This window comes from Cyanistes caeruleus, chromosome 11 (assembly GCF_971803275.1).
Source record: "Cyanistes caeruleus chromosome 11, bCyaCae1.hap1.1, whole genome shotgun sequence".
Classification (NCBI taxonomy): Eukaryota; Metazoa; Chordata; class Aves; order Passeriformes; family Paridae; genus Cyanistes; species Cyanistes caeruleus.
In genome coordinates this window covers 11900908-11928768 of record NC_141711.1, presented here as the reverse complement: position 1 = coordinate 11928768, position 27861 = coordinate 11900908, and the positions used below count along the sequence as shown (strand labels likewise).

General features: G+C 56.6%; 1 protein-coding gene across 1 annotated transcript in view; it reads left to right on the top strand.

The window, feature by feature from the left end:
* Positions 1-26669, top strand: part of CELSR3 (cadherin EGF LAG seven-pass G-type receptor 3) — a 31388-nt gene extending 4719 nt beyond the window's left edge. The window contains exons 2-36 of the mRNA XM_086846252.1: positions 3945-4577; positions 6179-6401; positions 6775-6890; positions 7263-7351; positions 7762-7919; positions 8109-8272; positions 8739-8864; positions 9041-9210; positions 9448-9633; positions 9775-9885; positions 10144-10312; positions 10564-10705; positions 10890-11010; positions 11320-11503; positions 11590-11691; positions 12293-12307; positions 13922-14016; positions 14718-14927; positions 15389-15572; positions 16037-16186; positions 16459-16639; positions 16915-17082; positions 17494-17620; positions 17810-18016; positions 18118-18292; positions 18817-18929; positions 19227-19306; positions 19938-20064; positions 20708-20821; positions 20959-21095; positions 21188-21294; positions 21914-22087; positions 22229-22429; positions 22609-23686; positions 24381-26669. Of these exons, the coding sequence (XP_086702378.1) occupies positions 3945-4577; positions 6179-6401; positions 6775-6890; positions 7263-7351; positions 7762-7919; positions 8109-8272; positions 8739-8864; positions 9041-9210; positions 9448-9633; positions 9775-9885; positions 10144-10312; positions 10564-10705; positions 10890-11010; positions 11320-11503; positions 11590-11691; positions 12293-12307; positions 13922-14016; positions 14718-14927; positions 15389-15572; positions 16037-16186; positions 16459-16639; positions 16915-17082; positions 17494-17620; positions 17810-18016; positions 18118-18292; positions 18817-18929; positions 19227-19306; positions 19938-20064; positions 20708-20821; positions 20959-21095; positions 21188-21294; positions 21914-22087; positions 22229-22429; positions 22609-23686; positions 24381-24408 (6365 nt within the window). The 3' untranslated portion in view covers positions 24409-26669. The remainder of the gene's footprint in view (positions 1-3944; positions 4578-6178; positions 6402-6774; positions 6891-7262; positions 7352-7761; positions 7920-8108; positions 8273-8738; positions 8865-9040; positions 9211-9447; positions 9634-9774; positions 9886-10143; positions 10313-10563; positions 10706-10889; positions 11011-11319; positions 11504-11589; positions 11692-12292; positions 12308-13921; positions 14017-14717; positions 14928-15388; positions 15573-16036; positions 16187-16458; positions 16640-16914; positions 17083-17493; positions 17621-17809; positions 18017-18117; positions 18293-18816; positions 18930-19226; positions 19307-19937; positions 20065-20707; positions 20822-20958; positions 21096-21187; positions 21295-21913; positions 22088-22228; positions 22430-22608; positions 23687-24380) is intronic.
* Positions 26670-27861: the final 1192 nt, after the last annotated feature.

Genomic DNA, 27861 nt, shown 5'->3' with positions numbered 1-27861 from the left:
GGCAGCTCTGCTGGCCCCATGCTGTCGCTGTGTGCAGAGAGAGGGTGGGTTTGCAGAGCTGGCAGCCAGGATGTTCAGACCCAGCTGCATTGTCTGCCCCGGACACCGTGCTGTGACAGGCCACCTTCCTGCTGCTGGAAGGCAGAAGTAGCACCTACGTGGGTGCCCCAAGGGCCAGCATCCTAGGAGGGAGTGGCTTTCCTGCCTTTATGATGCATTTGAGGGAGCCTGGATCCCCCTAAAACACAGGGAAAGGAGCTGTATTGGCTGCCTGTAAGCTGTGTGTGTATTCTTAGCTCAGCCCCTTGTAGGGGGCAGAAGACTTGGGCCATCACAAACCAGTGCCTTTCAAGTGGGGCTGATACCCTCAAAACTGACCTCAGCTTCTCATAGGCGTGTGGACTTGTCTGGCTGCTAAAATCTGCTCTTGGCTGCTGAGGATTCAGGACAGTGGGATGGAGGGGCTGTCCATGGCCAGCAGCACTGTGAAATTGGGGCAGTGTAAGAGACTGATATCATGTTGACTTTAAACCATTTCAGACTGGTTTCTGTGAGCTTGGTAGCAAGTGTGGAGGCTCAGATGCAGGAGAATGACATTCATCTTCTGTGCTGGGTGATGGGAGCCTGATTTACTTTCAAGATCTTTTAACTGGTAAAGTATTATCAAAATGTTGAGAGGTCTGCCAAAGCTCTTCAGCAGCGGTGAGGAATGTTCACTGTACCGATAGCCATCTCTTTTCCTGACATCTCTGTCTGGAAATGGTTTACTGTTCCTTACCTGAAAGTCTGTCCCCAGAGCACCCTTGCTGTTTCTGAGGTGGCCACTGCAGTCAGAATAGTGGCTTTTACTCTCTTGGACACTGTTGCTACCACTCAGGACGTGGAGCTCTTCTTTAGCTTCATTGCTTTTGAAGCTGGTAATTGTCAGTCTTAAAATTGCAAACACAATGACCCAGTGCTGTCCAGCACAAGGGTTACAGCCCCTTGTCCCTTTTCCTTGCTCCATTCCCTGTAGCTGTGTTTCTAGGACTCCTCACTCTGCTGCATGAATATTCACCAGGCACCAGCTCTCCAGCCACAGGATTTAATCAGAAAGGCTGAGCATTCGTGATTAAAATGCTTCCCATGGGGGGTCAGTGCCTCCAGCCAGCTTTGGGCTTTCTTCTGGTAGCTTTATTTTCTTTCTTTCCCCATTTGCAGAGGGTCATTCTCTTAACCATCTGCTTCCCTCTGCATGGAGGGGGAGGCAGCCTTGGGTGTGATGCTGAGGTGGGACAGTGTTAGAGGGGGGCTGTGGGGCCAGGCCTGGCTGCACATTCTGTGGGGAACCTGGAAAGGGATGCTTGGCTTTCCTGCTGTGGGCTGGGCAATGCCAAAGGCATCAGGTACCCTCCAACTCACTTTCTTCCCCAGGCACAGGCTCCTTGCTCCTGGGAGGCATTACTGGCCCCCAGCCTGCCCCAGGATGCCCTCAGCATCATGTCAGCCAAGGCCTACTAACAGCCATAAGCCAGGCAGATATCTGCTGGGTGCTGGGCAGCCCCTGGGGAGAGCGAGAGCTGTCCCCAGGCCTTGTGGCTGCTTCTGGCTGAGCTGTGAGCTAGAGAGGAGAGGGAGCTGTGCCCGTACAGAGCTCATGCTTGCCTTGCCCAGAGAGGCCAACTGCGAGGGGGGGACAGAGGGAGGGGAGAGGGAGCTGGGGTATGACCCAGCTGTGTGCTGAGAAGGGAGCTGGTGTCAAAGTGATGGCATCCTGGGACACTGTCTCACCAGGTGGTTTCTCAGGGAGAGCTCCCAGGCTGATGGTGGCTTGCAGAGCATCTTATGCCAAGTGTGACTTGTGGCTTTCCTCACACTCCTGCCTCCCAAGGTCTGGGGGGTCTCAGTACCCCATGAGCCTCTTGCAGAGAGAATGTGCCTTGGGGAATGCAGGTGATGATGCCAGTTCCTTTCCCTGGGCCCAGACAGGTCTAGATACCCTGGCATGTCCAAGCAGATGCTGAATGGAGCTGTTCTGTTGCTGCTGTTCAATTTCATGCTGCCGTCTGTGCCAGAGCGGGCAGGGTGTCACACAGAGGGATGCTTTCTGACCTTGCTTCCATATGGGGTGGGAGCAGTTTGACTTCAGAGAGAAGCAACCCCCCGTTTCCTCCAGATTAGCTCCTGGGTGACTATACTGGCATGCTGCTCCCCCAGCCTGGAACCAGCCTTATCTCCAGAGCACCAGTCCCAACGAACAGGCTGCTGCTTGCACAGGAATTTGCAGGGTCATTAGAAAGCTTTCACCTTCTAAAGAGTAGAAGAGAGAGGTGGAAGAAAGGGAGATGTTTCAATTTGTAAATCCTCCTGCACTGCAAACTTCAAACAGGGCTGAGGGAAATCAAAAGGCTTTGCAGCACAGCAGCCATGGGAAGAGAAGAACAGTAAAGGCAGCTTTGTATGTGAGGCTTGGAGCTGGGCCGTGAATGTGGGATGAGTGGCTGGCATTTGCACACCGGATCCTCGTCAGGGATGGGGCTGACTGGGGTGCCAGGAATCCTGCTGCTCCTGGTGCCTCCTTGCACTGGGTTGGAGGAGGTGAAGCGCATAGGGGAGGTTACAGCAAGGCTTGGGATCCAGGATTAGTCATGGATCCAGGATTATCACTGTTGAGATGTGCTGATTTAACTGTTGTCTTGGTATGACGATGGAGTTCCAGTTTTCCAAGGAAATGTGGGGGTTTGAGGCTCTCAGGGGAATGTGGGGTGGGAGATGGGAACAACAGGTGATAGCTGCGTACTGGTAATGCCCATGGAGACCAGCTTTGGGGTGCTGGCAATGGGCTGGAAGATGGATTGCTTCATTTCAAGAGCAGTGAGGTTCTTGATGAGCCCCATCAAGCATTTCTGGGGCCACCAAGGTTGGCACAGCCTTGCCTTGCCGTGCTGATGGGTCTGCCTGCTGGAGGCCCAGAAGGAGGGGACCAGGTGATAGGAGGCATCCTCCTGGGGGTCAGCAGACAGGCTTCTCCCAGCTGGTTGCCCCGGCCAACGCTGCTAGCAGAGGTGTCTGGGGCATCCTGGGGTATCACGCTCGATTGGGTTTCTGGGAGTTGGGTAGGTAGGGTGAGGTAGGGGCCCATGATCACAGATCTGCTGGAGTGGAAGCTGCACCATTGCCCATTTGGGTTGTGCTGTGATGCCTGTGCCCCTGCAAACCTGAGCCACTGGCTGGGAGTGCACAGATGTGCAGTGAGTGAGCTGCTGCTGCTGGCCAAGGTCCTGGCAGAGAGCAGGCAGGCAAGCTCCGAGTGTCCCTGCGTGCTCCTCTGCTCCTGCTTGGGAGATTGCTCATGTGGTGCAGGATCCCAAAGGGAAGGAGTTTGTTTCCAAGGAAAATAGAGATTAAAGAGAATTAAACAAACCAGAGATGAGCTGAGAGAGGAAGAGATGCAGAGCAGATGGTGAGAAGGGGGGAAGCAGGGAGACCAGCACAAAAGCTTGGAGGAGCCTGGAGGAGAGAGGAAGGAAATGGCAGGAGGAGAGCACAGGAAAAGGCAGCATAGGGAAGGCAGACAGGGCACAGCAGGGAAGCAAAACACCCCAGGCCCTGGCATCAGCTTCTGTGTTTGCCAAACCTCCTGCTGGGACTTCCTTCTGTTCCTGAGCACCTTTGTTCCTGAGAGCTCAGTTTGCTGCCGAGATCCAGGACAAGGAGAAAACCTCAGAGCTCTTTCAGTGGAGAGCCTGATGGGGGGAGAAGGTGCAGCCACAACGGCCACTCTCCCCCTCCATCCCAGGTGGCCCCCAGCTAGCCTCTGGGGCTGTGGCTCCAAGCTTCCTTACCAAGGACTCAGACCTGTTTGGGGCCACACAGGTGTGCAGGGCTTTTCTCTGGGCTGGGAGGGAGGAGACCCTCTGAGCAGCAGGCAGAGACCTACAGCGTGTCCCTGTTGCCCCCAACAGACGGGATCCACAGTGTGACAGCTCAGTGCGTCCTGCGGGTGATCATCATCACGGAGGACATGCTGGCCAACAGCATCACGGTGCGGCTGGAGAACATGTGGCAGGAGCGCTTCCTCTCCCCGCTGCTCTCCACCTTTCTGGAAGGAGTGGCCACCGTGCTTGCAACACCCAAGGAGGACATCTTCATCTTCAACATCCAGAACGACACGGACGTGGGTGGCATGGTACTCAACGTCAGCTTCTCCGCCCTGGCCCCATGGGGCGGGCGCTACTTCAGCTCGGAGGAGCTGCAGGAGCAGCTGTACATGAAGCGCATGGTGCTGACAGGCACCTCCATGCTGGAGGTGCTGCCCTTCGACGACAACGTGTGCCTGCGGGAGCCCTGCCAGAACTACATGAAGTGCATCTCGGTCCTCAAGTTTGACAGCTCAGCCCCCTTCATCGCCTCTCGCTCCACCCTCTTTCGGCCCATCCACCCCATCGCCGGCCTGCGGTGCCGCTGTCCCCAGGGCTTCACCGGGGACTACTGCGAAACGGAGATCAACCTGTGCTACTCCAACCCCTGCCTGAATGGGGGGATCTGCACCCGCAAGGAGGGGGGATACACCTGCGTTTGCCGCCAGCACTTCAGCGGTGAGTGCTGGGGCTGGGGCCCTGGGGAGAGCTGGGTGGGTCCCTTGGCATTGCTGTCACCCTGGTGGGTGCTCTTCCCACCAGGGCAGTGGGTGTCAGAGCCTCTTTGTGCCTGCAGAGGTCCAGCTCTGCTCTCAGCTCTTTGTGTTTCCATGGTGCTGCATGTGCAGGGCTGAGGTTGCCATAGAAATCTGTCTTGTAGGGAGTTGGCATGGAGGACTCTTGGGGACCCTGGCCATCACTTGCCACCCCTTCTCACAGAGCAGGAGGACTAAGCTAGACTATGCTAGGCTGGGACACAGGAGGTTTGGAGGACTAAGCTAGACTATGCTAGGCTGAGGCACAGGAGATTTCTCAGCCATGCCCCATGCTAGGAGGGTGATTGGCTCTGTGACTGTTGGAGTCCGTCTGTTGGTTTCAGCCTGTGCCAGTCTTCATCTGGTCTGGCAGAGGTGTGGAGCCACATTGGCCCCATGTGCAGTGGCTAAGCTGCAACCCAGAACAGAAGGGGAGGCTGGGCCTAGGTGCCCCACCAGGCAGGATCTGATCCAGGAAGATCTGGTCCAAGCTGGGGGGGCTGGCAAGGGAATTCATGGTCCAGCCAGTGTCTTGTTGCCACAAGTTCCCAACAGGCTGTGGAGAACTGGCAACTGGCTGATGAGGGGAGGTAGCCTCTGGCTAGTGAGGAGGGATCCCCTGCCTTGCTCTCACTGCCGGGAGGGAGCATGGCAGCAGATGGCTGCCTAGAGCTCTTCTGTAGGTGGCTCCTGGTGAGATAAGCAGAGTCAGTGGTAATTAACCTCCGCATTTGAAGCGTGAACAGCCATTAGCAGAAGGGTTAATGAGCTCATTTGCCTGTCACTTCATGCTGTCTCCTCATCCTCCTTGTGTATCATGGAGCAAGTAATGGGAGCAGGGCCTGGGGTGTAGGACTTCAGCTGAGTGGTTCCCTGGGTCCACTGGGGATAGCACAGGAAAAGGGGCTGACAGATGCCCTGCACTGCACTGTTGAGCTGGTGTGGGGAATCCCTGTTACCCATGCCAGCAAGGTGCCAGGGTATTTGTTGTTCCCTGTGTGACTTCCACGTGCATGCAGTGTTTGGAAGCTCCTGGTGCCATGGGTGATACTTCTATTGCTATTAACAGGAGCTCAGGGGCACTGGGCTGTCCCCACACCCCAGAGACAGGACTGAGATTCCTGTCCCAGGTTTGTGTGGTGGCAGGGCCCGAGGAGGCACTCTCAGCATTATCGGGATTTCCCTGGCTTGCTTCTCCATTCTTAGGACTGTGCAGCCCAGCTGTGGCCAGTGCCCTCCCGTCATTTTCCCATGCTGTACTGGATCCAAACGTGCCCCTTCAGTCAGACCTGGCATCACATCCAGCCCAGTGACTCGTTCCAGGCTGGCAGTGATTGCTAGCTCACTGGCTTCTGTGGGGAACACTTGAGTTGTCATATCCTTCACTGGCCCCCAGCTGCTCCACAGGCTCCTTCCCCTCAGCTGCCCTGTCCTGAATCCAGGCTGAGGTCTGCATTCCCAAGACAAGGAGCGCAGGGGTGGCTGCTGTGTATGCATCCCAAGCCCGTGGCCTTGCTTCCGCAGGTGAGAACTGTGAAGTGGACAGCCGCGCGGGGCGGTGCGTGCCCGGCGTGTGCCGCAACGGCGGCACCTGCACCAACGGCGCCGACGGCGGCTTCCGCTGCCAGTGCCCAGCGGGCGGCTTTGAGACGCCCTTCTGCGAGGTGTCCACGCGCTCCTTCCCACCACGATCCTTCATCATGTTCCGGGGCCTGCGCCAGCGCTTCCACCTCACCCTTGCCCTCTCGTGAGTTCTCTCTTTCCTCCGCTGCACACCAGCATCCTTGGTTCACCTGGCCCTGCTCTGGTGGCTCTTGTGCACAGCACGCTGGGCCAATCCAGGAACTGCCTGATGTTCTCCCTGTGTTACTGGCTTTGCTTCCCCGTGGGGCTGCCCTGGCACCTTTAGCCAAAGGGCTCTGAATCTGCACTGGCATCGGCTCATCCTTCCCTGCAGTGCCTCTGCCCTTGGCTGCTGCTAGCCTCTGCCTCCATGCCAGGCCCCCATGCTCAGGTCTTAGTGTCCCTGTGCTGAGGTGCTGGTGCATGCCTCGGGAGAGAGGGGGTCTCCGTGTGCTCCTTGTACACGTCCTGCCCTCCTTCTTCCTACCCTGCCCCAGGTTCAGCACTGTGGAGCCCAGCGGCCTCCTGCTCTACAATGGGCGTTTGAATGAGAGGCATGACTTCCTGGCAGTGGAGATCATCCAGGGACAGGTGCAGCTGAAATACTCCACAGGTACACTTGGCCCTGCCTGTTGTGGGATTTGTGTCATGGGAGCTGTGAGAAGGCCTGTGCTAAGTGGGGAGAGAAGAGTGCTGGCCTGGATGGAACCTGTGCTGAGGGAAGCAGGGTTAAGAAGTGTTGGTGAGCATCAGTGGATAGCACAGGGGATGAATTAGGTGTATCAGGACTCTCCCTGGGCTTAGGAGTGCAGTGTGTGAGCACAAACCAGGACAAACCCTTTTGGTGTCTCTGTTCTGTCCTGTTGTGTCACTATGAGCTTCACAGGTCCATCAGCGGCACAGTGGGTTCAGTGCTTTAGGAGGGATGGGAACATCTGAAGGCTGTCAGGTTTCCCTCAGCCTGCCATCATCCCTGTCTCCTCAGGAGAGTCCAGCACCGTAGTGAGCCCCTACCTGCCAGGGGGTGTGAGTGATGGGCAGTGGCACACACTGCAGCTCCGCTACTACAACAAGGTATGTGTGCCCCAGTTGTCCCCAATATTCATGGCTCTCTCCCCACAAGTGAGCGGCTCTGGTTCTCCTGTTCCCTGGCTCTGTCCCATGGCAGGGGCTCTGGAGAGGAGGTAGAGGAGGTTTTCAGCCCTTGGGGATGGATGCAGTGGAGCAGACAGCTGGGTACAGGGACAGATTGACATTCAGGACCTGACTTGGAGGCTGCAGTAATGTGCTCCATGCAGTGTTCTAGCCCATGTCCCCCTCTGGTGCTGCTTGCTGGGCTCAGCTGGAGGTTTCCTGCATTGCTCACACCTCCAGGCACACAGCTCAGCCTGGGCCGTGCTCGGGCCTTTCCTTGCTGTTGTGTGAACCTTTGGGTGCTTGGGTCTGGAGCATGTGTGCTGCTGACACCCTTCATTTGCTTTCAGCCCAAGGTCAGCACCCTGGGGGTAGTGCAGGGCCCCTCCAAGGACAAGGTGGCCATCTTGACAATAGATGAATGTGATGCTTCAGTGGCCCTGCAGTTTGGCAGTGAGATTGGAAACTACTCCTGTGCTGCAGAAGGTGTGCAGACCAGCTCGAAAAAGTGAGTTCCTTGGAACTGTTGTGGTGGGAAGAGGTGATCCCCCGAGGAGCCAGGCCTTCCCATCCAGGACCTTGGCTGTGTGTGCCTGTCCCTGAGGGAGTCTGCTTCCCAGCCCTATGCACTGGGGAGCTGGCTGGGCCAGGGTGAGATCACTGTACCTCTTAAGGACCTGGGCTTCTGATCCTGCAGGTCCCTGGACCTCACAGGTCCCTTGCTCCTTGGAGGGGTCCCCAACCTGCCAGAAAACTTCCCCATCACTCACCGGGACTTTGTGGGATGCATGAGAGACCTCTTCATCGACAGCAAACGCATCGACCTGGCCTCCTACATCGCCAACAACGGAACTGCTGCAGGTACCAGAGCCTCTGCTCCTGCCAGCCCCTGCCCAGGGAATGGCTTCTTCTTTTCACACAGCAGTGCTGCTGGGCTGTAACAGCATCACAGCTCCACAGCTGGAGCTGAGCAGATTCTCACTGGAGAACAAGGCCGTCAGGTCCCCCTAAATGATCCAATGCCCACCGCAGCTAATGTTCTGGGAATGTCCCCTGATCCCAGGTGCAGAGCCTGTTGAGCTGGCTGACCTGGGAGATGCTAGATCATCAGGCCAGCTCTGCAGTATCTTTGTTCTGGCATAAGGAGCACCAACAGCCTTAACCCTCATTCCTGAGCAGGCAGGGTCTGTGTGGAGACACTGAGCAGCAGGGCTTTCCTCTCTTGACAACCAGGGAAAAGGCCAGCAGGCAGCAGTGCCTTTCCATGTGGGCTGGGACAAGGTGGTGAACTGATTCAGACTGATACTGGTGACTTTGATACCTCCAGGCTGTCATGCCAAGCACACGTTCTGTGACTCCAGCCCCTGCAAGAATGGTGGCACCTGCTCTGTCAGCTGGGGAACCTACTCCTGCCTCTGTCCTGTTGGCTTTGGGGGCAAAGACTGCCGCCATGGTGAGTGAGGGGGCACTGCTGGGCACGAGCAGGGTGGGTATGTGCAAGGCTGTGCTGGGGTGGCTGTGGAAGCAGAGTAATGGATCCATGTGAGATGAACTAATTCTGCTGTCCCTGCATCTAGTGTTCCTTGTGAAGTGCCCTTTCCTTCTCCTCACCTCCGCTTTCCTTTCCAGCCATGCACCATGCCCACTATTTTCAGGGCAACAGTGTCCTGACCTGGGACTTCAAGGCAGACGTGAAGATCTCGGTGCCATGGTACTTGGGGCTGGCGTTTCGGACACGTCAGCAGGATGGGGTGCTTCTGCAGGCCCACGCAGGCCAGTACACCACCCTGCTCTGCCAGGTATGTCCACAGCCTCAACCACAGCACCATGGCCCAGCCACTGCTGCTGTCTGCCCCAGGAGAGCATGGTGACCTTGTTCTCCCTGCTGGCTCCATCCCAAGCAGAGGGTAGTTGAAGGGAGAGGCATTTAGCAGGGATGGATTTCCTTCCCCATACTCTGATGGAGGGTAGGCTGGAAGCAGCCAGAACTGATGAGGTCTTTACTCACTGCTGGCATTGCTGTTCCCTTTCTGCAGCTGGCTGGGGGCCTGCTCTCCTTCATGGTGAGCAGGGGGTCAGGGCGCAGCACCAGCCTCCTCCTGGACCAGCTGCAGCTCAGTGATGGGAAATGGCACGACCTCCAGCTGGAGCTGCGGGACGTCCACAGCGGGCGAGACTCACGCTACGTCATCACCCTCACCCTGGACTTTGGGCTCTACCAGGTAGGTGCTGCTTAAGACCCTGGCACCAGGACAGGAACTGTGGGGGATACTTGGCGAACACAGATGGAGCTGTGCCTATGCACCCTCTGAGAGGGCTGGGACAGGGCTGGTGCCCATTGCCTCAATTACTCCCTTCTGCAGGACACGGTGGTTGTGGGAAATGAACTGCATGGCCTGAAGGTGAAACACCTGCATGTGGGGGGAGTCCTGGGCTCTGGCGAGGTGCAGAATGGGCTGAGGGGCTGCATACAGGTGAGTCCATTGCTCTGAGCCTTCCCTTTTCAGCGGGTCTGTTACATGGAGAGTTGGAAACATGAGTCTGGCAATTGCTGCCAGCATCCATCCTGCTGGTGTCACTCTCCCTCTGGGCATTTAAGGCTCTGAGGTGCCATGGGGTAGCACTTCATAGAGAGGATGGGGAGTGGCTGCTGCTGGGGGTTTGTGGAAGGCGGAACTGGAGCCTCATGTGTCTGTCCTAGCTTCACTCTGAGTTTGTCACCTGCACTGCAGGGTGTGCGACTGGGTGACAGCGTCACTGGGATCGTGCTGCCCAAGCCCAGCCATGCCCTGCGGGTGGAGGCTGGCTGCAGTGTACCGAGCCCCTGTGACTCCAACCCCTGCCCAGCCAACAGCGTCTGCAAGGATGAGTGGCAGAGCTACTCCTGTGTCTGCCAGCCAGGTAGGACCTCCAGCACCCTGCCACTCCTCTGCTCTTTGTGCCTGCTTATCTTCTCCTCTCCCGCTGTGTCTCCCTCCTGGCCTGTGCCTGCTCTCCTCTCCATACCTTGGGCAAGTCACATCCCTGTCAGACATGCTTCAGTTTTTCTGGAGGGCAAGAATCTCTCCTGAAACCCCTGAATTCACTCCTTGTATTACGGCACCTCTCAGGGAGTTCTTTTCTTTACCTGGTGGTCTCTGTCCACACCTCAGGGTACTACGGAGGGGACTGTGTGGATGTGTGTCACCTCAATCCCTGCAAGAACAAGTCGGTGTGTCGCCGCAAGCCAGGCTCACGCCTGGGCTACGTCTGCGAGTGCAGTGGGAACTTCTTTGGGCAGTACTGCGAGCACAGGTGAGATACAGGGCAGGACCATGGCCTTTGGGCCTGGCTCCATGCTGGTCTCACATCCTGAATATGTAATGAGGGACTTTTCAGTGCCACCTTCCTCCTTGGAGCTGCTGAGCAGTTGGACTGGTGGCAGAACAAGGCCTGGGGAATTTGGTTTTTGTAATATCAAAGGTATTTCTCTCCCTAGGATAGACCAGCAGTGTCCGAAGGGCTGGTGGGGAAACCCCACCTGTGGGCCCTGTAACTGTGATGTGAGCAAGGGCTTTGATCCCGACTGCAATAAAACCAACGGGCAGTGCCACTGCAAGGTGAGGGCAGCTGTGCCAATGGGACATGGACCATGGCTTGTCTGAAACCCTGCTTGTTCTTGATGCTGTTCCTTGTCCCCTCACAAAGGCCTGGCAACTGCCCAGGCCCTGCTTTGTGTGCCCGAGTCTGGGCTGGATCCCTGCTCAGCTCCTCTGTCCAGCCTTCCTGGTCCAGCATGGTGATGATGGGGGCAGTGGGGTGCTTGAAAATCAGGAAAGCCTTGACCTTCTCCGGCTCCAGGGGTTTCCCAGCCAACCTTGGCTGCTGTCCCAGTGGGCTCTCTGATAACCGTCCCCATCTCCTCCCAGGACTTCCACTACCGCCCCAGAGGCAGTGACATGTGCTTGCCCTGTGACTGCTACCCCGTGGGCTCCACCTCGCGCTCCTGTGACAGGGAGACTGGCCGGTGCCACTGCCGGCCCGGGGTGATTGGCCGCCAGTGCAACAGCTGTGACAGCCCTTTCGCCGAGGTGACACCCAGTGGCTGCGAGGGTGAGTGTGGGCACAGGAGTGTGGGCAGCTGGTGCCACAGGGCCTGGTGTCAGTGGCCTGGCCCTGTGACCAGTGTGTCTCCACAGTGCTCTATGATGGCTGCCCCAAAAGCCTGAAGGCGGGTGTGTGGTGGCCCCAGACCAAGTTTGGCTTCTCAGCTGCAGTGCTGTGTCCCAAAGGCTCCTTGGGTGAGTGATGGAGAGGGGAGGGGGAAAACTGGCTGTCTTGTAGCAGCTCTGGCAATAGCACTCTGTTCTTACACTATCCCAGTCCCATTCCTGGGCTTGAAGTCTGGGAGAAGGAAGTTGGAAGAGAAAATGTCACAGCCTGGGGAAGAGCAGAGAGCAGAGGGTGCTGGCCATAGGACTGGGTTTGGGTAAAAGTTATGGGGTGTAAGACTCATCACCCAGCCATGGGCCTGTGCTGTTCCCTCAGTCTTGGCCCTGCTGCTTTTGGGTTCACCAGGCTTCAGGTCAGGCCTGGCACAGCACCCACAGTGGCTTGCTGTGGCTCCACCAGCCCCACCCCTGTGTGCCCTGCTAGGGAAGTGGGGCACAGTGTGCTGTCAGCTGAATGTTGGGTAGGAGTCAGCATCCTGAGCTGGAGGAGGCACAGCTGTCCTCAGTGACAGAAAAGGTGTCAGCAGGGTGTCTGGGAGTGCAGGGCAGTGCAAGCCCCAGGGGACAATACAAACCCTGTCCTTCCCCAGCCGTTCGCCCCCGGAGGAGGCAGGTTCGGCTCCTAACTGTTGTCGCTTCTCTCCCCGGTTCTCTCGCCCTCCGTGCACAGGCTTGAGGGGTGCAGGTAAGGTTGTTCCCAAATCCTTCCCCCTGTGCTGTAAGGGCTGCACCACACGGCTTTCCCTCCCTGCTCCCTGCCTGACACCCTGCACACCCCTGCGCTTTCCCCACTGCTTCTGGAGCTGCCAAGGCTCTTCCTAATGCTTTGCCTGGTCTCACCGCTCCCACACAGTGTTCCCTGCTCCCAGCTCACTAACCAGCACAAGCCCAGCTGCAGCTGCATGCAGCCCTTGCCACCCTCTGTGCCAAGCCTGCAGTGTTGGCCCTGGGCAGGTCTGTGCTCTGCTCCCTGGCTGGGATGGATGCTGCCTCTCCTGGATGGCACTCGCTTGCTTAGGCTGGGCGGGGAAGGAGCTGGTGGTGAACAATGGATGGTGAAGCCAGGGAGGAATGGCCATGGGGTGGAAGAAGAGGAGACTGTTGGAGTGGAGGGTGGTAGGATGTGAGCAGGAACTGATGGGCAGGCACAGCACAAAGTCCTGTTCCTTCTGCCTCGCTGGCAGGGGAAGGCACAGGGACCTGGGGGTCAGATTCTGCCAGAATCTGCATCTGAGTAGATCTCTGTTCTGTGCAAGGGTAATGCCATCAGTATGAAGACTTCTTGTTCTTCCTGCTCCCTGCTGCAATGGCACTGGTCCCTGTGCTTCTGCAGCTGGGAGGACTGCTAGCAGCTGGAGGTGGTGGAAGGGGGTATGCTTGTCCCTGGGTCTTTTCTGAACAGCAACTGGAGTCTGCTCTAGGCTTCCTCTCCCTGCCCTCCCCTGCTACCCCCTCCCAGCCATGGGCATTTGGGTGGGCTCCTGTGCCCTGATGCTGTCCCCAGGAGGATCTGCTCCACAGTCCTGCTTGGTACACTGGGCTTGCCTGGTTTCTCTTGCTCCAAGTGTTTGTGGTGACACACCCAGCTGAGAACACTTTCCTCCATGTTGGCTTTAGCAGTGTTTTTGGTAGTGGTTAACATCTCATTCCATTCCATTTTGGAATCTCCCTTGCTGTACAAAGTGCTTGGGCTCCAACCAGGGAGTAGGGGCTGCCCCTACACTACACAGAATCCATACTGCTGGATCCTCCACACTGGGGTGTCCACCATTCTTTTCTCCATCTCCCTTGGCTGAAGGGGCTCATCTCAGGGGCTGGTTTTCCAGTCCAACAGCAGGGCTGTTGTGCTCCTGGGGTGGCTTTGCCCTGTAGAGAGAGCAGGACCTCAGCAGGCATTGCAGGCTGTCAGCTGGGGGATGCCTAGAGCTGCTTGGGCTTCCGTAGCTTGGGGTCAGATGTGCCTAAGGACACAGTCATGTCCCCTTGGGCTTTTCCAGCCTGAGTCCTGCCAAGTCAGTCCTTCTTGCAATCCTGTGTGATGGCACCTTGTGTGATGCAGCCCCAAAGCACACGTGGCACACCCCCAGCTCCTGGAGGGAGGGGATGGCAGCAGCTTGCTGAGGTATTACAAACCAAGAGTAGAATGGGCTGCACTGGTGCAAAGCAGGATGATGGCCCTGGGGTGTTACAGGCCACTCTTTGGGATTAGCTGGTGCAGAGGATCCCTGCTGGGAGGATGCAGCAGGGCAGCCATGTCTCCTGTGCTGAATTTCCAACAAGCCTTTCCTCCTTGTTTTAGGTGCAGCAGTCAGACACTGTGATGAGGAGAAGGGCTGGCTGGAGCCAGATCTCTTCAACTGCACTTCACCTGCCTTCAAGGAGCTGTCTATGCTGGTAATCCTCTCAGTTCTGCAGCCCTGACAGAGCTGGAGCCCTCTGAACAAGGGCTCACAGCCAAAATTCAAAGCACTCAGCTCTCCAGGGGTGCCTGGAATATGAGAGGGCCTTGCCACAGTGCTCAGTGCCTTTCTCTTCTCATCTCCTTCCCCCCAAATCCCTCCTGTGGGAACTGTGGTCTGAGCTTAAGTTCATACAGCTTCCTTTAATTTGTATACCCCTCAGAAATTACTTGTGTCCTCCCAGAGTGTTTGAGGGGAAAGTAAGTAACTCTGAGCAGGGCTGAGTGATTTGAAGCTGGTAGGATGTCTGCTCCATGAGATCTCTGTCAGGGACAAATCCCTTTGAAATATCCAGGCAAGTGTATTCAACACTTACCATCTAGCTGAATAGAAACTGAAGCCCAGGAGAGTTTCCAGGGAAGCATTGGCAGGGCCTTGCCCTGTCCCTTCATTTCCTTGGCCTCTGTTGTGTATGGCACCATATGTTAGCTGGGCCAGTGCAGATCCTGGTGTGTTGCTGGAGGCTGGTTGTCTGCCACATGTTCTCCCTGTTCTAGTGACCACCACTGTGAGTGTCTGTGGCTTCTGCCATGGCTTCAGAAATAATCTCTGTGTCCAGCAGGGCCTGCAGCATCCCAGTTTCCTGGTAAGGAACCTGCTGAATTGTTCAACCCTCTCTTTTCTCCCCACTGACAGCTAGAGGGCTTGGAGAGGAACAAGACTGAGCTCAACACAATTGAAGCCAAGAAGCTGGCCCACCGGCTCCGGGCTGTGACAGACCACATGGACCATTACTTCGGCAATGACGTGCACATTGCTTTCCGCCTGCTGTCCCACCTCATGGCCTTCGAGAGCCAGCAGCGTGGCTTTGGCCTGACAGCTACACAGGATGCCCACTTCAACGAGGTGAGTCCTTCCCCCAGATCAGAGCTTCTGTTGCTGCTCGTCTTTGCAGCCATGCTGTGTTTCTGAGGGGATTGAGGATGTGGCCAGGGAGGAGCCACAAGGTGAGGGGATGCTGTCGGGAGCACTGGGCTCCTCAGTCCACACGAGCAGTGTGGGAAGCAAGACCTGCATGGTCAGGGCTGGAGCAGAGTGGTTGAGGAGAGGCAGAGAACTGGGTTTGTTCAGCCTGGGAAGGCAAAGGGAGGTTTTACTGCTGCTGGCAGGTCCGTCATGGCAAGGCTGCAGGAAACATGTCTCTGTAGGGCACTGATTGATGAGAATTGAGGGTGGGGGCCCATCACTATAGAAAGTATCTCTCTTCCCAGAGCCCTTGTGCAGAGAGCACAGTGCTGCAGCTGGGGGCGGTCAGGAGAGGCCCAAAGGCCATACTGACCCTCTGTCCTCATGTCTCTCCCATTCAGAACCTGCTTCGTGCAGGCAGCTCTGTGCTGGCACCCGAGAACCGGGAGCACTGGGCCATGCTGCCACACGGGGAGCACGGCAGCGCCAGCCTCATGGAGCAACTGCGGGACTACTCGGGCACACTGGCCAGCAACATGAAACTCACCTACCTCAACCCTGTCGGTGTCGTCACCCCCAACATCAGTGAGTAGGAGCTGGCTGGGGTGGTGCAGAGACACTCCTCCATCGCACCTTGTTCCTTTCTCATGTCACTGCATCTCAGGGAGTGTGCTGCTAATGTCCTTGATGGCTCTCTCAGACATGGGAAGGCATTTGTGAGAGATGTCCTGGTCCCATGCTTGCCTGGACTAGCTGACCTCCAAGAGCTAGCAGAGTCAGGAGTGTGCTGCCTGCTCCCAGTTACTTTCCAGTCTAGCAAAAAAACAGCTGGCCTTGGTGGCAGGAGTAGTCTGCCCTATGGCAGAGCAAGGATCTGGCCTGGCAAGGAGTACTGTGGGTACTGACATTTTGTCATGCCCAAATAGAGATCATAGCCAAGAGTAGAATGGGCCCTTTGCCAGGAACTTGAATCCTGGGGTGCCCTGGAGCACAGTTGCTCTCCAGGTGTCCATCCTAGAGCTGACTTTCGCTGCCTTGCACCTCCGCAGTGCTGAGCATCGATCGCATGGAGAACCACTCCCACACCCGCCGGCGCTATCCTCGCTACCACAGCAGCCTCTTCCGGGGCCAGCCCGCCTGGGACCCCCACACCCACGTTGTGCTGCCACTGTCAGTGCTGAGCCCTCCAAAAGCCGAAGGTGAGCACGTGAGCATCGCTCAAGAAACAACATGGGTGGGTACAGCTGGCAGGAAAAATGTTGAATCATAGAAAGATTTGGGTTGGAATGGACCTCTAAAAGCCATTTAGTGTGCATATACCCTACTGAGACATGGCTCTGTCAGAGGTCCAAGAGCCAGCCCTGAGAGCCTGAACTTCACCACATCCCAAAAGCTCCTCATAGCCTTGCAAATTGTCTTCAGAGCAGCTCCTGTTTGTGTGTGTGTTCTCACCACCCCTTGTGTGCCCCAGCTGTCCCCACAGCAGTGCCCACGCTGGCTGGGAGTGAAGGGAACTACACTGTGGAGAGCTCCTCCCCGAGGCAGGTGCTGCCAGAGCCCGAGCCCACTCTCACTGTGGTCATCCTCATCATGTACCGCACCCTTGGGGGGCTGCTGCCTGCACGCTACCAAGTGGATCGCCGCAGCGTCAGGTACATCCTCCTCCCCTTTGCCCCCACAAGTGGAGGGGAGCTGGCTGGACTCTGTTCCGTTCCCTCTGGCAGTTGCTAAGTCTGTCTACAATGGGGAGGGTTTGATTCCCAGCCTTGGTGCTGCTCTGTGCCATATTTCCCAGCCCCAAGGTGTAGACTGGGCAGAGTTCTCCCTTCTAAGATGTCAGAGCACAACAGACAGAAGTTTCTACTCTGCAGCTCTGCAGCTGCCACACACAGTGATAGTGATGGTAGAGCTCTGTTGCTCCTTGCAGGCTCCCCAAGAATCCTGTGATGAACTCCCCTATTGTGAGTGTATCTGTGTTCAGCAATCACACCTTCCTGCAAGGACCCCTGGACACCCCTCTTGTGTTGGAATTTTACCTGCTGGAGACAGCCAACAGGAGCAAACCTCTCTGTGTCCAGTGGAACCACTCCAACCCGTGAGTTGCCATGAACAAGACTGGGCCGCTCTCTTTGAGCTGCTTTCCCCACACATTTCCTTGTTCCCCAGGTTTCCCTGAGTAGCACTGGGATGTGGGGGTTTCTGCCCTCTCCCATGGACTTGTTTCTTTTGGGAGGGCACAGCAAGGTCATAAAACCATTTTGTTTGAAAAAGACCTTTAAGACCATTAAGAGTCCAACCATTAACCCAGCACTGCCAAGTCCACCACTAACCCATTTCCCTCAGTGCCACACCCACATTCTGATTCCAGTATTTCAGCTTTAGCAGTGCAGTTATATCTGCTGGCAGAAGAGCCTTGTCAGTCACCCCTCTTCTCTGTGGTTCCTGCCCCCCACACGCATTTGTGTGTCTTCTCTCCTAAGTGCACTCTGCTTTTTGGTGGCTGCAGGACCAACCCCTCTGGCTTCTGGACAGCCAGGGACTGCGAGCTCGTGTACCGAAACACCACCCATGTCCACTGCCAGTGCTCCCAGTTTGGCACCTTTGGGGTTTTGATGGACAGCTCACACCGAGAGGTAACCTCAGCCTGTGGGTCTGTGGGTGATGGTGGGGACTGTTAGCAGGTGGGTCCCAGCAAAGGCAGAAAATGTCCTGGGCGCAGGCAAAAAACTCTTCAAGGGACACAAATACAGTTTGAGAGTTCTGCAAGCTTCCTCTATTTGCCCCTAACACTGCTATTTGCCTTTGGTTCTCTGCTGCTGCAGCAACTGGAAGGTGATCTGGAGACATTGGCAATTGTCACCTATTCCTTGGTGTCTCTCTCCTTGCTGTCTCTGCTGCTGACCTTCTCCTTTTTGACCTGCCTCAAAGGCCTCAAGTCCAACACACGTGGCATCCACTCCAACATATCAGTCACCCTTTTCTTCTCTGAGCTGCTCTTTCTCCTGGGTATCAACCGCACTGAGAACCAGGTCTGTGGGCTTGAACAAGCTCGCCTGTGGGGGTGAGGTGTGGATGATGCCATTAGCATTGGTGCAGTGGGACCATCTCTAAGTCACTTTTGTCTCCCCAGTTTCTCTGTACTGTGATTGCCATCCTCCTCCACTGCTTCTTCCTCTCTACCTTCGCCTGGCTCTTCGTCCAGGGCCTCCACATCTACCGCATGCAGACCGAAGCCCGCAACGTCAACTTCGGGGCCATGCGCTTCTACTATGCCATCGGCTGGGGAGTGCCTGCCATCATCACTGGTAAGAGCTGCTTGTGCTACAGCTGTGCCCAAACTAGCCATGCTGCTTCTCAGCAGTCTCCTGACCACCTCGTGTTGCCCAGCTCATCCAGTGTGGAGAGCTGAGAGTGAACTTGCCATGATCAGCAGTGCTGGCAGCAAGCAGTGCTGTGGTGGTCAGGGGACCACATATTAAGGGCTGTTGTCTTGCCTCCTAAGGAAAAGTAATTTCTCAGCACATACCCTCAAGTCTTCTAGTTGAAGTCTCTTGTTTTCCCAAGCCTGCATACTTGGGTGACCTGTTGCTGGCAGTGAATGCCTCCTGGACTGGGCTGTGTCAGGAACACCTGAGGAAAAGGAAATAAAGTCCATCTTGCTGAGTCTCACAGTCCTGACCTCTTCCCCCTGTCGTGGGGAAGCCTGTGCACAGGGCAAGGAGCAGGGAGAAAGCCTCTTTACTGCTGACAGTGCTGGCATGGGATTGACAAGGTTTGGACAAGTCCAAGGCTGCTGGGTCTGGACCTGACCTCTCCCTTCCTCCTGCAGGGCTGGCTGTTGGCCTGGATCCTGAGGGCTATGGGAACCCCGACTTCTGCTGGATTTCCATTCATGATAAGCTGGTCTGGAGCTTTGCAGGCCCCATTACTGTCGTCATTGTGGTAAAACCCTGTCCTGTTTCACCCACAACCCTCTCCTGCCTCCCTTCTCTGCACCATGGGCACTCTCCCCTCCTTGGCTGCCCACTGCCTGTCCCATTCTCTGTGTCCCTCTCCCTCAGTTAGAGGCCCTCTTTTTGTCCCTCCTCACTCCAGCCAATCGTGGGGGAGGCCACAGCTCAGGCATGAAGGGGAAAGGAGGGGATGTTTGCAGGGCCTGGCGATCCTGGATTCTGCACTGGGGAGGTCAGGTCAGAGCCAGCCCTTGGCACAGCTTCTAATCAGTGCCAACACTTTCAGATGAATGGGGTCATGTTCCTGCTTGTGGCCAAGATGTCCTGTTCCCCAGGCCAAAAGGAGACCAAGAAGAAATCGGTTCTGTGAGTATTAGTGGCCAAACTCCCATCAGAGCTCTGGCAGCTAGTGGTTTTTAGCATTTTCAGTGACCATCCTCCTCCTTCTACCATCGCAGAGGGCCCTTCTGTGCATCAGTGTCAGCCTTGCAGCCACTCTCCTTTCCCACACCTGCCAGCCACATTAATTCTTCCTAAACTTTATCCTTTCTTATTCCTGCATCCCCATCTCCACACTGACCTCCCAGCTGGTCCCCTTTCACCACCTGCCCTCAGAGCCACCTATTGTATCTGCTTGGATTCAGCACTCAGCCCTTGTCAGCTATGAGCACCTGCTTCTTCCTCTCCTACCATGCTCCTGAGACCTTTCCCCACTCCCTCTTGAACCAGTCCTGGAGCATGGCTGAGCTCTCTGTGGCTCAAAATGACCTGTGTCATTTGGGCCCCTGTGTTTGCCATGTGTGATCCAGAAGGGAAGGCCTGGGAGTCAGGGGGAGCTGGGCCAGTGTGTAGGGATGTGCCTGCAGTGCTGGGCACAGCAGGGAGGTCTCTGCAGGAGCTTCCCCTCTGGATCTCTGTGAGCACTAGACTGTAGATTAACAGTATGCACTAACCTCTCGGTGTGTGTCTATGTCCCTGTCTGTCTCTCTCTCTCCAGCATGACGTTACGGAGCTCCTTTGTTCTGCTTCTAGTTATTAGCACTACCTGGCTCTTTGGCCTCTTGGCTGTCAACAACAGTGTCCTGGCTTTCCACTACTTCTACACTGTCCTCTGCAGCCTCCAGGTAACTGCCCGGCCTCTGCTGGGGAGGGCACGGGTCAGCCCAGGAGAACATCCTTGTGGTCCCCAGGGCCATCTGTGGAGAGTGGGTGCCCTGTGCTGAGCTCCCAACATCTCGCTGAGCTCCTTGTCCCTTCTGCTGTCACCTCTGTGGCATTGAGTGACTCCTGCCACTCCTTGTTGCTGTGCCTGTGATGGGCAGTCACACAGAGCAGGAGATGGCTGCAAGGCATTTGGTTCAGAGGTAACACCAAGAGACAGTAAGTCCCTTGGGAGGCACCATCTGGAGGGAAGGCACCTCCACGTCCTGAGAGAGCAGAGTAAGAAAATGTGATGAAGCTGTTGGACACCCAAAATATTATCTGTGGCAGCACCCTTCTTTCACCACTGGGGCTGATGTTGCTGCAGGGGACCCTGCCATTTGCTCCTTGGCCGCTGCCAGACAGGTGGACACCTCACCCATTCCTCCCTCATCCATGGCCACTATGGGTGTTAGCTCTCATTGGTATTGGGGGGTTTTTAGTGCATCCCAGTCTGGTGGCCACATTGGGCTCTGGAGCATCCAGGGACTGTCCCGCTGCTGGTACTGGGGGCAAGCAAGTCAGCTGGCAGTGAAGGACTGTCTCTCATGGCATTTCTCCCCACAGGGCCTGGCAGTGCTGGTCCTGTTCTGTGTACTGAATGAGGAGGTGCAGGAGGCATGGAAGCTGGCCTGCCTCAACAAGAAGGGGCAGAGCGAGGAGGCCACGAGGAGCACACAGGTGGGCGAGAGCAGAGCAGCCCAGGGTGCTGGCTCAGGCTTTGTGTCTGGAACAGGAGCTGACAGGGATATCCCCACTTTTCCTGGGCTACTGTGGCAACTCCTTAACAGGGCACATGCCCTCTCCTTCCTCCCCAGGGCCCCAATGCCTACAACAACACAGCACTGTTTGAGGAGAGTGGGCTCATCCGTATCACCCTGGGGGCCTCCACAGTGTCCTCAGTGAGCAGCGTGCGCTCTGCCCGCACCCACTCCAGCCAGCGAGCTTACCTCAGGTAGGGAGCAGCCAGGGTTCTGGGCGCCAGCAGTGCCTGGACAGAGCCAGAGGCTCCTGCCACTGTGACAGTTTGAGGCTCCTCTCTTTCAGAGACAATGTGGCAGCACGTCAGGGCTCGGCCATGGATCACAGCCTGTTGGCTCACGCCGGCCCCACAGACATTGACATGGCAATGTTCCACCGTGATGCTGGGGGAGGTAAGGCTCAGCCCTCCTCCTGGGTTAGGGAGATTCTTCCCAGTGCAGGCTCTGGCTGTATGGTTACATCTCCCACATCTCGTTCAGCTGTGACTTCCAAACACTTGGTAGATGGGAGGGAGAGGCAGCCATTGTGTCATTTAGCACAGCCTCCTCCTGGACAGATGGCAAAGGGCCAGTCCCCAAGGGGATAGAAACAGGGGAGGCAACAGAGGGGACATTGGCTGTTGTGGGATCTCTGGAGACACTGGACTCTCCAGTATAGCACAGACATTTGACCCACTGGAGCTAGACCAGCTAGGACTGGGATGTGGGACAGGCAAGCAGAGGCTAAGGCACGTGGGTTTGCTCAGCCTGGAAGAGGAGGCAGAGGGGATCTTAGGACTATTTGTAGCTGCAATGAGATGGAGCTGGGCTCCTCTCACAGGTACCTGGTGATAGGGCCAGGGGAGCTGGCACAGGCTGCTACTGAGGGAGGGGCAGCAAAGGGTGAGGCACTCTCACGAGTCTGGTCAGCCTGGGGTGGTTCTGCCTTCCTGGAAGCAGGTTCCAGCAGGAACCTTTCCCACCTCTCCCACCTTCATTCCAAAGATCTCCCTGACACACCATATTCTTACAGACCAAGATTCGGACTCGGACAGTGACCTGTCTCTGGATGAAGAGCGCAGCCTCTCCATCCCATCCTCAGAGAGCGAGGAGAACGTACGCCTGCGGGGCCGCTTCCAGCGCCAGCTCAAGCGGGTGGCACACAGCGAACGCCTCCTCACTAACCCTGCCAACACTGCTCCCAAAGGCAAGTCCTGGGGCTCCAGCAGGGAAAAGAATGAGCTCAGCTCCCTGGGGGTCAGGCCATGCCTTGTGATGGCTCAATTGCTGCTCATGGAAATATTCTCTCCCTCTTCTTTGGGGCCTGGTTTGCTGTGTCCTTCATCAGATGTGGATGGCAATGACCTCATGTCATATTGGCCAGCTCTGGGCGAGTGTGAGGTTCACCCCTGCTCCCTGCAGAAGTGGGGCTCCGAGCGGAAGCTGGGATTTGACATCAATAAGGATGCAGCCAACAATAATCAGCCAGACCTGGCTTTGACCAGTGGGGATGAGAACTCACTCACCCAGACCCAACGGCAGAGAAAAGGTAACAATCCATAGCAAGTGAGCAAGGGTGGCCTTGCCTGTCTCAGGTTGACGTGACATTGAAAGCTCAGCATCAGATCTGTGTGGCCATGCCCGCGGGGAGGCATGGCTAATTTCCCTTGTTTTCCTGTTCTCCTTGCTGTTACGCAAATATTTGACTTCTCTTTCTATCCGGTGCAGGGATTTTGAAGAACCGCCTCCAGTACCCTCCGACTCTCCAGGGCTTGCCATCTGTTGGCAGGATGACCAACGAGCTGACGTGGTACAAGACGTCCACGCTGGGTCACAGGGCTGTCCCTGCTGCCTCCTATGGCAGGATCTACTCTGGGGCGGGCAGTCTGTCGCAGCCAGCCAGCCGCTACTCGTCCCGGGAGCAGCTTGACATGCTGATGAGGAGACAGATGTCCCGGGAGCAGCTGAGCAGGCACAACTCAGGAGAGTGCTTGGAAGCTGTGCCCAGTCGGCATGGGTCCAGAGAGGAGCTGGACACTATCCCCAGCAGGCATGGGTCTACTGAACACCTGGAAAGTATCCCAAGCAGACATGCATCTAGGGAAAACTTGGATCTACTCGCTGCTAGGCCCAGTCAGAGAGATCATAGGAACACGCTGCCCCGGAGGCAGGGCTCCAGAGACTGCCTTGACACTTTACCCTGCAGATTTGGGTCAAGAGAGCAGCTAGACTGTGGGCCAGTAAGAGAAGTCTCTAGAGAGTGGCTAAACACATTGCCAAGTAGGCAAGTGTCCAGAGACCGAATAGACATGTTGCCAAGTCGGGATACTTCTCGAGAGCAATTGGATTTGCTTTCTAGAAAACAGCCTTCAAGGGACCTGCTAGCATCAGCTAGACAAGCTTCAAGGGAGCAGCTGGACTTCTTGTCCAGAAGATCTAATTCCAGAGAGCCTCTGGACACACTGCCTAGCAGGCAGCCCTCGCAGGACAACCTGGGGAGTCTGTCTCGGAGGCAGCTGTCTAGGGAAAGCCTAGAACCGCTGTCAAGGAGACAGCATTCTAGGGAGAACCTGGAGGCCATTCCCAGCCGACATCCTTCCACTGAACAGTTAGATATCCTTTCTTCCATCCTTGCTTCTTTTAACTCCTCCATCCTGTCCTCGGTGCAATCTTCCAGCACACCTTCAGGCCCCCAGACCACTGCCACCCCCTCTGCCATGCAGACCTCAACGCCCTCTGCAGTGTGTCCCTCAACACCTCACTCTGCCACCTCCCACAGCATTTCAGAGCTGTCACCAGACTCAGAGTAAGTGTTTTTCTTCCTTCCTCAGCCAGGTCTTGTTCAGCTAATCTTGTGCATTGTCCATCTGCCTGGCTTCTTCCCAAAGGGGTTTAGTTTGGAGGCGGAGGGCTGTGTAAGGGTGAACTCCCCGGGTGAGTGGCAGGTGTCTCCTGGTCCTGCATAGTGACTGGGCAGGGAGAAGCCTCAGGTGTGACAGCTCCACATGTCTGTAGTGCAGCACAAGCAGAAGCCTCTGCGTATGAGTCTGTCCTCTCTGCCCAAGAGATGATGGCCCTTGCTTGTGGCCTGTGGGTACTCAGGGAAGATGCTCTGTGCAGCTAGGCTGGCCTCCTGGCTGATCCCTTGGTCAGTGCTGGCTCTAAGTCCCAATGGATGTATGCAAGGGCCAGGCTGGCTGGAGAGGAGGGAGCCCAAGTCCTAGGGAAGCCCTGCCTTCCCCAGCCATGTTTCTCTCCCCAGGCACCCTGTTCCAGTATGTCACTTCTTTCTCTCTAGCTCTGCTCCCTGCTGGTACTGCTCCCACTCCACCCCATCCCATCCCTCCTTCCCTTTTCCCTAATCTTAGGGACTCTGAGACAGTTGTTCCAGCCCTGACACAGGAGGGGTTTTCTGCTCTGTCCCCATCTGGCATAGCAGGGAAAGGATGCTGGAGCCCAGGAGAGATGCCATTAACACTGTTTTTCTTTCCTCTGAGAAGAATAATGAGAAACGATGGCCATTCCTGAGGGGCTGGAGCTGTCCGCAAGAGGGATGGAAGAAGCAGGGCCATTCACCAGGCACTGCCAGCTGAGGTTTGGTATCCCCATGGAGCAGGGGCCAGAACTGATGGTTGTCAGAGGCCCAAAACCAACCCTGCTTTCCCCTGCCCTGTGGGCTGAGGGGCCAGCAGCCCACACCACCCACTGCCAGGAGCCTCCAGGCTCTCAGCTGCCACCATGCTCACCTGCCTGGTGTGACAGGTAGTACTGGGTGAGGGTGGCATCTCCGACCCCCTGGGGCCAAGCTCTTTCTCTGCAAGCTGTTTGTGTGTGGAGTGTGCCTGTGTGTGTGAAGGGTGGGCAGCACCAGGGGGACAGAAACGGAGCCTAGGATATGGGGGCAAGGGAGGGTTTTCTATCCTTTTGTATCTTTGTAATCAGAGAGAAGAGAAATTTCTATTGTTATTTTTACGGATGGTCTGTTCCCAGGACCTGGAGCATTTGTTTCACCAACAGCCCCTTGCCAGTTTCCCTGGGGCTACAAGAACCACAGTCCCAGTGGACTGGAGAAACAGTGCCAGGCAGTCCTTAGGGTTTTGCTTGCACTGCTTTGTCCCATTCCCACTGCAGGGCAGCTGACCCTGTTGCCTCCGCCCTCCTGCTGTGCAGCTCCAAACATCTCGGTGCCAGCTGCCTGCCTGGTGTCCCTCAGCCAGTTTTCCCTCTGCCCTGCTGTGGGACCACCTTTGGGGCTGCCCCTGTCTGTGAGCTGGGGCTGTGTGCCAGCGAGAGCACATGTGAATGGGGCAGCAAATTCGGCACTAGGAACCTGCTGGGAAGGGACAAGTTCTGCTGTGCAGTCCTGTCCTGTACCAGGATGGTCCCACTCTCGTCAGTGCTGGTTTCCTTGGCTCAGCAAGTGAGCACTGTTTTTACCCACTGGGTGTTGTGCTCTTTAACCTGCATGTTACAGAACAAACCTCTGTTGGGTTGGAGTTCTGGTAAAGGAGCTGGATGACCCTTGCCCTGCTTAGCAGCAGGCTTGGCTTTTCCCAGAGCCAGTCCTTGCTCTGCAGAGGACTAACATCCACAGGAGCATGATGTGGCTCAAGTTTCAGGGTCCAGCACTGCTCACAGGTTGTATCTAGCTGGTTCCCTGGGGGCTCTGTGTACACCTACTCTCCCCTGAGTAGCAGAGGACCCCAGCTCAGAGTGGCCTGACTTTTGGGAGATGGAGATAAACAGCACTTTGCCCTCTCTTGAAATTCCGGTTACCCAGATGGTGTCTCTGCTCAGCCCAGGGCCTGACCCCCTGGCTGTGCTGTGAGATGGCACTCCTCTGTGCCTACCCCAGCCTCAGGCCAGGGCATTCGGCTCAGCGGGGCCAGCGTGTTCCCTTTCACCCCCATGGTGCTCTCGGGGCTGCATGACCATGTGCTCTTTACTGCCTTACTACCACACTGCCGTGGCATCTTACTGTAGCCCAGCCTGACATGTTTACAGGAGAGGACTCGTGCTGCTGTCCTCATGCCTCTAGGGAGGCCAAGGCCTCTTGGCTGCCTTCCCGAGTCAGTGGGGAGAGTATGGAGGGAACAGAAGGGCTGGTGATTGGGAGGGCTCTGGGTCCCCAGCACAGCCCTGATGAGGCAGGCTCACTGTCATCCTTTTCCCAGGGATGAGGAGAGAAAGGCCTGCTGACATGTTTACATGCCATTTGGGACCAGTGTGCAGAGGGAAAGCCTGCTGGCCCCACATGCTGGGAACAGCTGGGCACCTCCACACTGCCCATCTTTGCCTTTGGAAACAAGCTCGTTTACAAGTTTCTCTCCAGCTGTGCAGTGCCAGCACCAGAGTCCTGGGATCCTGTCCCAGCTGTGCTGTGGGACCCGTGTTTCTGCCAAGTTGGGCACAGGGCTCTTTATGCTGCTGCCAAATGGAGAGCAAGTGTCAAGTGCCAAAAAGAAGAGAGCAGCAGAGCTGGTGGCCATCCCTGCAGAGCTGGTGGCCATCCCTGCGGAGCTGGGCCAGTCAAGAAGCAGGAATCTCTGCTTCTTGCAGACCAGTCTGCAGCTTGGTCCCTGATTGTAGTGCTGTCACCTGGGCTCTGGGGAGCATCCTCCTTGAGTTTGGATTTTTTCCTTTGGGGGATTTGGTTGGGTTTTTTTTCCCTCTCTCTGTCTCCTGACTCTGTTGGCAGGGAGTGGGGAGATGCCCACACCCCCCCTTTTGGCTGTGTAAAAGTGTATAATGGAAGCGCCAGATTTGGAAATAAAAGTCTATAAAATGGTGCTGGCCTCTGTGCTGTCTCTCCCTCTGCTGGGGACCCATGGCTGGGGCTCTGGATGCAGCACCTGAGGTGATGTTGGGAGGGGGCTTGGACAGGAGCTCACAGCCAGTTCCTGGGCTGCCTGGGAGTCACTGTGGCCTGGGGCAGGGTGACCAGGGGCTGGGGACTTCAGGTGAAGTGATAGAGCTGCGCTGTGTCCAGGCTGGTTCAGCCAGGGCTGGGGCTGGCTGTGGTGGTGTGCAGTGGCTCCAGGCCTGGCTGGCAGGGCTGCAGTGCTGCAGAGGCTGTGGTGAGCTGTGGGGCTCCTGCCTGGCAGCTGCCAGCACCCCCAGCCTGACCTGGGCTACAGGAAGAAGATCCATTTTCCAAAGGCTGCATGGCCTCATTAGGGTCAAGCTGGGTGCCAGCGAGGAGAAGGAAGTGTGGGGAGGGGAGGCTGAGCGTGATCTTGGTGCCCTCCGTCCCTCCCCTTTTGCTGAAGAGGAAATACAGCAGGAGAGCAAAGGGCAGCATTGATCCACAGCGCCCTGAGCAAGGGTCACCATCAGTTGTCACCCCTCTGTCCCCTGAGCTGCTGGGGGCTGAGTTCAGGGCGGCCTTCAGGAGTCACTTTGGCAGTGCCAGGAGCTGGGTCCTGTCCTGCAGCCCTTCCAGAGGCTGTGGCTGGGGGGTGAGGGCCAGGGAGAGCTGGTGGAGGGGCTGGAGTGGCAAGGAGGGGCCGCAGGCAGAGTGACCAGCCTGGGGTGCAGGTGAGGGGCTGGAGTGCTGGAAGGAATGGCATGGGTGGGGACAGGGAATCGTGATAAGGAGGCAATAAATGACACGGGGTGCTATTTGCTTCCCAGCAGGAGCCCTGTGATGGCCTCTCATTCCATGCTGGGGGAGTAAATAAATAATGGGGAGTGGGTAAATATGGAGGCAGCAGTCTTGCTTGTGTGGGTGCCTGTGTTGGACATGCCTTTACTTGACAACTGATGGGCGTGAGGGTAGACAGGGAGGGCCAGGGATGGGTTGAGGGAAGAGGCTCAGCCTCACTGAAACCTGTGGGACTTGGGTTGTGCTCACCACAGAGACAAGATGGCCACAGGCTGCTCTCACCAGGCACCAGGGATAGAGACAAGTTGCTCCAGCTCTGGAGATTGAGGTCCTGGATGTCACTGCTGCTGCTTCCCAGCCCCATCTCACCATCTAGA